Raw genomic sequence first — 12,252 nt, 5'->3', positions numbered from 1 at the left:
GCAGCAGTGGATGGGACCGACCCCGACCCCCAGGTCAACACAATGAGGAGGAAATCAACACAAATCCTGTTTACTCTTCACCTCACAATGTGATACAATAAACACATACCCCCCCCCCCCTCTCGTCCCCCACAATGAACAACAGCACAATAGGGAGTTGTTTAAATGAAAGACAGCTTTTGTAGACATGTGTTTGAGAATGTCTTAAAACTTGTAGCAGACTGGGGGGTTTTCTTGTTATGACCCCCGAGTCCTACCCAGCTGGGAGATGACCAGCAGTGAGAAATAGTCAATAAGTGGGTGTTGATGGCGGCCAATCCAAGTTCAAGTGGGGCCACTCACCTTCGGTTCAAATAGAAAGTTGTTGTTTACAGGTGTCGGAATGATACAAGCAGCAATTAACAAAATGCTGTAACATCACTGTAATTAATGGAATGCAAAAAGTCAAACATAATCTTGTCCTGGTGGCTTTTCTTAGTGCTTCAACAAGCCCATCTTCCCCCAGATACGTCTCTTATTCAGTACCGTAACGGAAACCCGTGAGGCCCCCCCCGCAGAATAACCCTGAGAGCCCCCCCCCCCTGCATCAGTGCTAACGTTACCGAGTGAATCAGCGCTAACGTTACCGAGTGAATCAGTGCTAACTTACTGAGTGAATCAGTGCTAACGTTACCGAGTGAATCAGCGCTAACGTTACCGAGTGAATCGGCGCTAACATTACTGAGTGAATCGGCGCTAACGTTACTGAGTGAATCGGCGCTAACGTTACTGAGTGAATCGGCGCTAACGTTACTGAGTGAATCGGCGCTAACGTTACAGAGTGAATCGGCGCTAACGTTACCGAGTGAATCAGAGCTAACGTTACCGAGTGAATCAGCGCTAACGTTACCGAGTGAATCAGCGCTAACGTTACTGAGTGAATCAGTGCTAACGTTAGCTACCTATTTGCCGCGGGCGCGCCGGTCTGTGACCTTCTGACCTATGTCGCCACGTCACTAACCTTGCTAACAAAGAAAGCACAATTAAATATATTTTTCTTTATTTTTATATGAACTCTGGAAACACAGACAAGACAATAAGACCATAGTGTGCATCCCATGTAATTCAAATTGAAAAAAAAGGGGGGGGGGGGGGGGGGGGGGGCTGCGGGGGTAATCCCTACGGGTCACGGGTCTGCTCTTATTATTATTAAAAGTAATGATGCATGCCATAGAAATTATAAACATAATTATTTTTCCAGGTGTTCCTGTGTTGGAGGATGCATTGCCTCCAAATTTGTGGTTATTTGGTTCAGCTTCTACTGTGTGACAGCGCAAAAAGGATCTTTCTGTAGCCGTGGTTGACCCTCTGACGCTCTTACCTGGATATAAGAGCGACATGGTGCTGCGAAAAATTATGAATTTTCACCATAATTTAAAAAAAACATTTGGGAGCCCACTCTATCAGCACCAGCGTTGTTGTCTAGCTTTAACCTGCTTATAAATAGAGCGTTTCATAGTCATCTGGTTTGTATAATAAATATGTGCATAAAGAACAGAATAAATGTAATGGTTCCATCATTAAAAGTTTGTATGGTTCATAGAAGCCATCCCCAGTTTAACTTCTATCATTTATTTGATTAAAAGAAAATGTTTGTGCCAATGAGAGAAAGAAAATGGAGGGACATGGTTAGTGTTAATTACTGATTTTTGTTGAAGTTGGTTTAATTTAGTCAACAAAACAATCTTCTTATTAGTTGTTTGCAGGTTTTCAATCATATCGCATGGTCTTCATCAGCAGATGGAGTTTAGTTTTTCTCAGCAGCATAAAGACTTCTTGTCCATGTCAGCAGATGTCCAAACAATCTCACCTCAAAGTCTGTTTAATTTAAAATATATTCTACTTTTCTCGCCAGAACCTCTGCTTTCACACAGAAACACTGCATGTGATCATTCAAAACAACACATGAAATCAGGCTATCCTCTTAAGGTGATTAAATTAATTGACTGATTGAGTCGTCATCTAGGTGGGTTAATAGCCGAACAGCCAAAGCTGATTATGAGATGACCGGACTGAGACATTTACATGACAATGCCCTTATAGTGTCGCCTTAATCTGACTATAATCATGCTTTGGTGTGCATGTGAACAGACCGATTAACATGTCTGCACTCATCTTTTCACTGTGACCTCCGCCTCCTTGTTTTAACAGTGTTCTCTCCATCGCGGTGTCTTCCAGCCCTCCTACGCTCTGTCTGCCCTCAGGCTTTAAACGTCTGCTTGATGTGTTTTTTTTTTCCTTTTGCTCTCTGGCAGCTGTTTTACCTGAAACGTCCTGGCAGAGTGTTTCAGTAATCGCTCTGTGGTTAATAAAAAAAGAGACGCCTACAGTTAACATCTAAAAGGTTTCCTTTGTTTGTCAGTTATCCTGCACTATAGATTATATCTGACAACTCTCTACTGTAACCGTTGCAACACATTGTGTAACCCGACAAATACGGTTCCTATAAAAAAGAATCACCGCCTTTGTAGGTTTTCATGTTCTAATGTTTTTTTAATATTGAATCAAAGTAGCCTTAGTGTGGCTATTTTTCAATTTTTTTACACAAATCATCAGGAAAATATCATATAATGTGTAAAAGTAAATAATTTGAGCCTTTAAAAGGATGCACCTAAATCATCACTGGTCACATGATTGGTTCAGTTGAGATCACCTGCGTGTGGTGAGCAACACGGCAAGCCACTTCAGGAAAAGTTGATTGAAAAGAGTCTTTTTTCTGTTGATCAGGATAAAAAAAAAAAGCCACATTAAATGGGCTTATGGGGTGACCGCGGCTAAGTGGAGAGCAGCGCCTTTCAATCAGAGGGTCGGCGGTTCGATTCCCAGCTCCTGCTCTACTAGTCTCATGTCAATGTGTCCTTGAGCAAGACACTTAACCCCAAAATTGCTCCCGTAGCTGCGTCTACGGTGTGTAGATAGATACTGAATTGTAAGTCGCTTTAGATAAAAGTGTCTGCTAAATGACTGTAATTTAATGTAAATCTACTTATTTAATGTTATAAAAGGATTAAAAATGTTAATAAGAGGCTCCAGGAATGACAATAAACTCGGCTGATCACACATCAATCTCCACTAACAGTCGGTTTACTCGCATGAAGCTTGTTCCGTTCTGTAGATGTTCAAACTTTCCATTATTCTGAGCACTTTCAGGACTTTGGCTTAAAAAGTGCTCAAAATGTTAAAAAAACAACAAACCCTGAACGTTTACAGTTCCATGACTTTATCCTTATCTAACATGTGTCTGCTGACGAGGACCGGCTGATACAAGAGTTATAGGTGAAGCTTGAGAGGAGATTGTTGTGTCAACAATGAACTGTTAGCCCAGCTGTTGTTCTAGTACGACTGATGAGCATGGGAACAGCATGGGTATTATTTTAAAGGGTTTTTGTATTGCACTATTTGGAGGGCTTGCAAGAGGCGACTTTTAAATAAACGTCAGTAAAAATCAAAGATCATGGCTTTTAGTCTCTGATATCGATCAGACTCCAAAAAACACTGGATCCTACACTTCCCATAATGCATTAGCGTATTTCTTTAGATGAGGAGATCTTAAGATGAAGAGCATCTTTAATACTAACCCGTTTGTTAACTTTGAGCTGCATTGTGTGTGAAAGCTGCTATTTTATTTATCGTTGTATTATAATGCTTAGTTAGGAAATCAGATGTTTGGAAGGAAACATCTCTTATTATCTCCTCTTTGTTACCAGGTAAAGGAGAGGTTAAACTCTATCTAAACCCTCTCACCCCAGGTAGAAAATGTAAAAATACAGAAATGAACATGTTATCAGTCGGTGTTTGCATGACAGCGGCTACCTGTGTGAAGCTGCTCAGACTCCGTTCACAACCACCTGATGGGAAACTTCTCCCGTTCCTGTTGACTCTGCATGCTGGCTCAGCAAAAAACAATGCATGTGAGTTTCTGTCAGCATTTATTTATCTGATGTAGAAGATCCTGACTGTTAACTGGCTGCTTCCCAGGCTTTGTCAGGTCGTGATATGCATATTTGCGTTTGCACCAGAAGTCTATTAGACAGCTGTAACTGTATTTTTTGTGGTGCCTTCAAAATAAAAAAAAAAGAACTGGACTGGCTGCCAAGAACAAGTAGTTGGTGCTCATCTGAGTGATTTTAGACATTTTGAAACAATGTAACATTTTCAGATATTAACTCATATCTCAGTAGTTACATGGTGGTGAAATACTGGTTTCAGTGCAGACTGAAATGACCGTTCATTGGTCGTTAGATAGTTAAAAATGCAATTATGCAAGTTAAAATATTTCCTCTATCTATCTATCTATCTATCTATCTATCTATCTATGTATTACTAGATTATAATTAGTGGTGCATTCATGTTTGAATCACTCAGATGCTGCAGCAGGTAAAAGTGAGGCCAATATTTTAATAACTTTAAATAGACCTAAAGTAGTTCAGGTAGTAGGTAGATTCAGGCATCATATATAAACAGTACAGTACTTGAGTAAATGCACTTAGTTACATCACACACACTAAACACTTAAGTGTAGGTAAAGTATGCTAAAGTTAGCCGCTGTCTCATCGGCTACTTTAACAGTTTTAATTTAGCTATTTATCTTTAAAAGTTAAAGTCCCCACAAAGTGTCCATAGTCATTTCAACAGTCGGCATTATAAGCCACATCTAGCTTTATATTAGATAAGCATGAAATAAAATGCGACTAAAATTCAAGTTACACTGCATCTTTGCACCCCCCCCCCCCTCTAAAGATAATAAAGTTTAAGTTTTAAACTTTAAATGACTTATTATCAGGACGTATTGTTTACTGTCTGGACTAATGCCATAACTTTACTTTACATTAGGCTACATGATAAGACTGTGATGAAAACTAGACTAATTGCTGCACTAATGATTCAAACTTGTTAATTAACCAATCAGTACAGAGGACAAAAAAAACGCCCGGGAAATGATAAGAGGAAAAAAACAAAAAAACTTTGCGCACTATTTGTTCATCGAGTTGTACGGCGTGTCTGGGAACAAGTGTCTGTGTGTGTGTGTGTGTGTGTGTGTGTGTGTGTGTGTGTGTGTGTGTGTGTGTGTGTGTGTGTGTGCGCGTGTGTAAAAAGAATAACGCCCCTCGATGCAGCGGATGGAGAGGCGCGTCCCCTCAAGTCATTTCCAACCCGGGATCTGAAGTGACAACATCTCGCGCTCGGAGTTCTCAGACGCCGCTTCACGTTCTCTCTGTGGATCTACTCGAGGATGACCTGAACGTGTATTTGTTTTTGTTTTTGTTTTCACCTCACGGAGAGGAAGACACACTATCGGATCTATGAAAAAACCCACGTGGATTTGTACAACCATTTTAAACCAGAAGGAATGCATATTTTCTTTGTGAAACTAACTTTCTTGTTGTCGCTGATAGCACTAACACGAGGTAAGTTGCGCGCGCGAGGAGGGGGGGGGGGGGACAAATCTCACTTTTTTGGGATGTTTTCAGAAATGTAAGAAAATGTAGTTTTATAGTTTATTTACTCTTTGAAGCTCAGAGTAGAGTTTGATTTGAACTTGTTGCATTCACTGCTTTGAAAACTGAAGTATAGCAACTTTATGTTTGACTGATAATTCACATGAATTAACTTTACTTTAGGTTATTTCATGCACCTGTTGGCGTCATCTTTTTGTTGCACTCCTGTGTTGTAAACGGGATCAATTCATGCTTCTTCTTTCTTTTCTTTTTTTTTTTTTTTAACACCGCCCCCGGGGCACCTGATGGTGCGCACTTGTCCAGCAAACACTTAACCTTTGCAGTTTGGATTCAGAGCCCTGTGTGTGTGTGTGTGTGTGTGTGTGTGTGTGTGTGTGTGTGTGTGTGTGTGTTTTATTTTATTGCAAAGCTGTGTTACTCCCCAAATGGCCCATTCTCTCTGGGACAGCTGCAGAGAGGAGCATGCAACTGCCAAACCAGTGTCAAGTCCCCCTGTTAACCACAAAAAAAAAAAACCCCAAAAAAGCTGCTCTTCTGAAGGTGGCAAGAGTCACACCTAGACCTCACATTTATGGAGGACAACATGTGCTATTTGTGTAATTCCCGTCCGAAGGAAAACAAACATTCGCTGCATCCCATCGACCGCGGCAACAAACCGGTTGCTTCAAAGTTCCATCAAAGTTTCAGCAGGTGTATTAAAACTGTCCCTTCGCAGGTCTAAGATGCTCCATGCCCACGGAGTCGTGTTTGAACCAGGGGAGGTGCGAAGCAACTCTAGACGGCAATGGAGAGTGCAAGTAAGTGTTCAACATCTGTGTGTCCTCGTCTCCTTAACCGAGGAATACCTGCAGAGGAGGTTTGGGTGAATGTGGAATTTGACATGACTCAGATTTTTTGGTTGACATGTGAGGTCTGTAAAAGAAAAGGAGGGGGGGGGGGGGGGGGGGTGTTGCTATTTCTGGGAGGCAAATGGTCCGAGAGCTGAGACAGAAATGAGTGGACATTGATGAGGACAGGGGTCACCAAGAGAGAGAGAGAGTGTGTGTGTGTGTGTGTGTGTGTGTGTGTGTGTGTGTGTGCGCGTGTGCGCGTGTGTGTGTGTGTGTGACTGCCACCACACTCTCCCGTCTGCAGCCCAACTCTCGCAGCCCTAAATCTTGCATTTCTTTTCTTTCGCCGAGCGACAGCTGGGGTTGCCAGAAGCTCGGCGACCATTGTTCTCCGCTGCGATTAATTCTGTGTGACTAATCTGGGTGAGGCTTCCCAGAGAGACCCTCAGACCCTGTCCTCCTACACCCCCCCCACTCCAAAACCCCTCCTCTCTCCTGGGATTGTGTCCCTTCCTCAATGGCCCTCAGTGCTCTCTCTCTCTCTCTCTCTCTCTCTCTCTCTCTCTCTCTCTCTCTCTCTCTCTCTCTCTCTCTCTCTCTCTCTCATTCCCCTGGACAGATGGCATTGGGTGGTTGTTTTTTAACCTGATAAAAAATGGAAACCCAATCCACATTTTGTCCTTTTTTTCCCCACTATTTGTAGATGTTGTCAGTCCACATGTAAACCAATAAGCTCCGGCTTTCCCCAGAACTTTCTCTTTATTTGATTTATTCTTTTACAACAAAAGCCTACTTTGCTCTTGGCTCTCTTTCCATCCTGGCATGAGCAGCACCGGCCAGTGTCATCTTACTGTCGCAGAGCTGTCTGACCCGGGCCCGTTGGGTCACGGCTCCGAAACTGTAAGACAGGGCAGCCATCTTGCCTCCCCCCCCACCCCTCCACATCTTAATTTGGTCTGGTTGTGTTATTCAGCCCTCCCTCCCCTCCCCGTCCTCCTCATTGGGTAACAAAGCCATCATTGTGCCCCCTGCGCTGTCCTCCTCCACCAGACTTCGCCAATTAAACACGGAGATGGACGTCCTCGCAGTTTTCAAAAGGTTTGAGCGCGCAGCAGCAGCAGCAGCAGCAGCAGCAGCAGCAGCAGCAGCAGCAGCAGCGCTCTGAAGTGTGTTTGAAAACGTGGCCGTGCCAACGGAGGGCCGGGGGGGGGAAGTTTAGGTTCATCCAGTTCAGGCGGCAACATATTTCACAGCAGAACCTCGGGGGCTGAAACGATCCATAAATTGATCGCAAGGAAAATAATTTGATTTTAATTTTAAAGCAAAAGTAGAGATTGAATATATTCTCTAATGTGAAGATTTGCTGCTATTCTTTGTCACATCATTTGTAAACTGAATATCTTTGGGTTTGCAACTTTTGGTTGAACTAAAAAAAGACATTTGAAGACGTCACTTTAAGATGGGCATTCTTCGTGATTTTAGATCATTTTAATGATATTAGGCTTGCGTTCTTATTTGTATTCTGTGAAGCAGCTTCAGTAACTGTCTTCATTCCCTTTGATTCCAGTCATGAACCTGGTCTCTTCTGAAATAAAATAAATTGTAATTCAAAATGAAATGAAATGAAAGAATGGCGAGGCTTTCTGCCAGTGAGGTTTGAAGTTGCTGCTGTCGTGTGATTCCACGTGTGTGGAAATGACTTTTGCTCTACATGTTGAGACTGATATTGATGTTTAAAATCTCTTTAAAAGCAACACGGAAGATATTTTCTTCTGTTGCTGTGAGTTTTCACATTGTCAGAGGAAGCTTAGTGCTTATGATCGAGCATTACGACCTCCATAAATGCAATGCACCCGAGCTTGTGGTATCCAGACTTTGAGTGCTATCGGTCATGTTATAAATATATTAATGCACGTTAATCGATATGTTTTTAATCTGCTTGTGATGTCCAGCTTGGCCAGGGGAGATTTTTCCTGACAGGTGATTTAGTTTCTCCCTCAATCCGAAAAAGCCGCCGCTTTCGAACTCAAAGTGTCGTGTCGAGGTGGAGCGAGTTGGGATTGGATGCTTCAGTTTCATTTAGCGTGACAGAGATGCCTACTTGACATGCATACCACGAATACCACCTCCCTCTTCATATCTGGCCCCGCGACAGGCCTCGTGAGATCCCGACTGAGGTTTATCTCCAAAGAGCTCGGAGGAGGAGGAGGAGGAGGAGGCCTCTCATTTACCGCCGAGGCCTTGGCAGCAGGAGCGAGCAGTGACGGAGCCGAGAGAGAGAGAGAAACCCCCCCCCCCCCCCCCCCCCCCCCCGACCAGGAAAAATAACTCGCGAATTCCAGCGGGGCACAATGGCCAGAATCAAAAGCACAGAATCTCTCTCTGCCCGGAGAGATGAGAGACGTCCGGCGAGGAAGGACTGCTGCCGAGAGATCACAGACCTTCATCGGCGTTTAGTCGGCGTGACGAAAAAATACAACTGACAACGGCCTGTTGAGCGCAGAGAGTCACATGGTCGTTCAGCTCCTCGGGTCAGATGAAGGCGCAGAGAGGAAGCAGGCGCATCACAGAGACATAAAATAAAAAGGATTTGTTTTTGCGCCATCAAAGAACGGAAACGGTTTGGATTATGCTTAAAATGTATATTAGTGCCAGTGCGATCCACGAGCTCCATAATTAAGGTTCGATACCCGTGACACACAGCTGAAATACTCCAACTCTCCATCACCGCTGACTCTTTCTGCAGATGCGTCTTTGATATTTTTGCGTAGCCGATTGCAAATCACTGTCTTTGGTTCTCTGTGTTTGAATAAGATAAACCGAGTCTTTAGTTCCTTCGCTGGTATGTGCGGCGACTGCTACAGTATGCAACCACTTCAATGAAAGTGAGCCCTTGTTCTTGGGGGGTTCCTTAATGGCACCTCTGTTCAGGCTCTGGTCAGATGAGTCTATCTCAACACACACACACACACACACACACACACACACACACACTCTACTCCCCCCACCACCAGACGCATCCATTCAGAGTCAGGAAACGGCCTCAGAGTGGCCCGAGGGAAGAAAAGGTGCCGTATCTGATCATATCATCGCACGGCGAGAAACACAGAGCGCGAGGCTTTTATATGGCCGCTGCCGCCGGTGTCTGGTTCCCCCGTTGGGCAGGGGTTCCGGCTGGTGAGAGGGCCGATCGTCGGAGTGCTTCTGGCTTGAATGAGGTGACTTGGTGGTGGGGAACTTCAGCGGCGAGGATTAGCGATATGTGAGCCTCCCTCGTTGCATATGGCCAAGACAAATCCCATAAACTTTGATCGCAGACTGAGACGACTGACAGCATGTGTGTGTGTGTGTGTGTGGTGTGTGTGTGTGTGTGAGACAAAGGACACCGGGCATGCTCCAAACCACACTTCCTCATTTCTATTTCTCTTTTCAGCCAGACCACCTGTCTGTGGGTTATAGTACAACGACTAAGAGGAGCACAGCAGCATCCTCCATAATACCGTGATTACTTGTGGTTTTTGCCCAATTCAGCTCCACACAGGAACAGATGACTTTGTCTGCAGGTGTGCTTTCTAGCTTTCGGTCGCTGCTGATACTCGCTTCCTCACAGGGTGTTTAGGAGAATGGAGTGTGATGCTCCGTGGTCAGTGAAGCAGCAATGCAGATTGTAGGACTGATAGTAATCAGGGTATCTGTTACGAGGAGAGAAAAAAAGATTCCTCAAGGATCACGAGTTCCGACATTTATCCGGACCTGACAAGTCCGCAGTGTTTAAGCCAGGATTACTTTTTTAATAATAATAATTATACATTTTAGGGGTCTTTTCAAAGTCATGATCCTGACACGCAGACATGACACACATACGTTTAGATTAGATAGTGTCTTACACTTCCCGAGGATGTCATCGTCTGTGACGTCCATCATAAGTAAACCATAATAGTCCATAAATCTGCTAATAAATAACAGCAGGAGACACGCCTTACAACTCCAGAACTTGCCTGAGAATCATCGTGTTTTTAAGTTGTCTTCAGTGTTACGGTCATCCAGTGATAGTTGTCTGCACATCCATGGGTGCATTGCAAAAAGGAACTGATGATAGCTGATTCGGCATCATTTTAATGCCGCCAGTTTTGCAAAAAATGGAAACAAATATAGGCAAAATAGAAATGGACTCAACTTCAAGACTGTTTTAAGTCGACTTCAAAGGTGCTACTTTACTGTGACACCTAGAATGACTCTCATTATTCTCATCATTACATTCAAAAGTGTGATTATGTTTAATGATGATTGCTCAGTAAACTGTCTGAACTTTAGCTGCTTAGCCATTTGCAATTATTAGTCAATTAGTTGCACTTTGTACTTACTATTAATTACTGACACTAGATGGTTTTCTGTATTATGACGATGTCTTTGAGCAGATGATACACGTATTCCCAATAACTTTTTTTGAAATCGAAACAATACAAAAGTGGCATTTCGACCCTTAAAAACCATAATTTGGCCGAGCGGGCAGGACGCTGGCTTGCACGTTACCGCTCAACAGCCAACAGTTGATTTTTTGTTAACTCAGGAGGAAGTGGAATGTGTCATTTTGTCGTGCTCCGGCTCAGACCTGAAGTCGCCGCCTACAGCAACAACCTGAGTGTCCGGTTGCAGATACACCTTCAGACACCAGTAAAGCCCTAAAGTGGTTCCCAGCCTCGTAAAGTGGGCAGTGGCAGAAGTCATTAGTGCTGCTAAGACTCTCAAGGACATTCTCACACACACACACACACACACACACACACACACACACACACACACACACTGAGTGGTTGGTCCCTGGGGAAGCTGGCTCTTTCCCATGGGCCGTGTCCATAACGCTCCCAAATAAACAGGGTCTCTAATGAAGGCTGCCAGATGTGGGCCGGTCAGGTCGGCTCTCCTGTACGATTAGAGAGGAAGGAAAAGAAGGATGGATGTAAGGAGAGGGGAGAGAGGGGACAGCGTTTCCCCTGTAATTTCTCTAGCCAGTGGGGATTCGGTGGTAACTTTGGTTTTAGCTCCACAACAAACAACAACCCTGAGATATTTTTTTTTTTTCTTTTTGTGTGCCAGCTTTTGCTTTTAGTGGAAGAGCTATTTTCATTTCACTAGACTCTGATTTGTGTGATTGAAGCTGAATTTATAAGCCGAGCATTTCGGTGTTGATTTTCGCCACCAGTGGTGGCAGAGTTGTCACAGTGGTTAGCCACCAAGGGCTGCTGGGAAAACACAAGAGAGGGGCAAAAGGAGAGAGGGAAGTGTGTTACCCCCACCCCCCCCTCCCTTCCCTCCCTCGGGGCAATGCTTGAAAAACAGATCAGACGAGGCTAAATTGGACTTAAACCAGACACAGGACCAACCAGCCAGGAAATGAGAACGGGTGGTGGGAGACAGGAGGAAGGGGGGGGCACCAGAGAGAGAGAGAGAGAGAGAGATATTTACATCTTTTGGCCATCCAGACGAGGATGACCGAGCTACTTGATTAGTCCCTGCTTCACCTTTGACCCGCCTGACTTACAGTAGCTGTGGATGAAACACAGTCTTCCACACTGCATTGAAAGGATGACCGACACTTTTGGGTGCTTTCAGTCTTTCGCTCACGCCTCCAGATGAAGTGGTTTAGGTAAATCTGTTGGCGTGCGTGTGCGTTTGTTGCCGTATCAGACTTTATTGTAGATGTGTCGCGTGTTCCCGGACCTGAACAGTCACTTTGGCGAGTGCAGTGTTATCAGTAACCACAGAAATGATTTCCAAAACCGTTAAATATTATCAAAGTTGTGATAAACCACATTTTATTTCTTTATCTAACATCCTGAACATGAGTTATTTACTGTCATTAAATATCTAAATAAGTGGGCGAAACAAAGAGAAATCCTATAATAATCTTTATTATGTTATAT

The 12,252-nt window shown here is 43.9% G+C and overlaps 1 protein-coding gene across 1 annotated transcript in view; it reads left to right on the top strand.

Annotated features, from left to right (window-relative positions):
- The first annotated feature begins 5,204 nt into the window (after positions 1-5,204).
- The window catches only part of notch1b (notch receptor 1b), a 35,433-nt gene continuing 28,385 nt past the window's right edge, over positions 5,205-12,252 (top strand). The window contains 2 exon segments of the mRNA XM_068720713.1: positions 5,205-5,447; positions 6,214-6,295. Of these exon segments, the coding sequence (XP_068576814.1) occupies positions 5,390-5,447; positions 6,214-6,295 (140 nt within the window). The 5' untranslated portion in view covers positions 5,205-5,389.

This window comes from Cebidichthys violaceus, unplaced genomic scaffold (assembly GCF_023349555.1).
Source record: "Cebidichthys violaceus isolate CVI_PGR_0920_01 unplaced genomic scaffold, fCebVio1.0.p SCAF_26, whole genome shotgun sequence".
In the NCBI taxonomy this organism is placed as follows: Eukaryota; Metazoa; Chordata; class Actinopteri; order Perciformes; family Stichaeidae; genus Cebidichthys; species Cebidichthys violaceus.
Note: the sequence above shows the minus strand (reverse complement) of the source record. Positions and strands in the feature narration are given on the sequence as shown.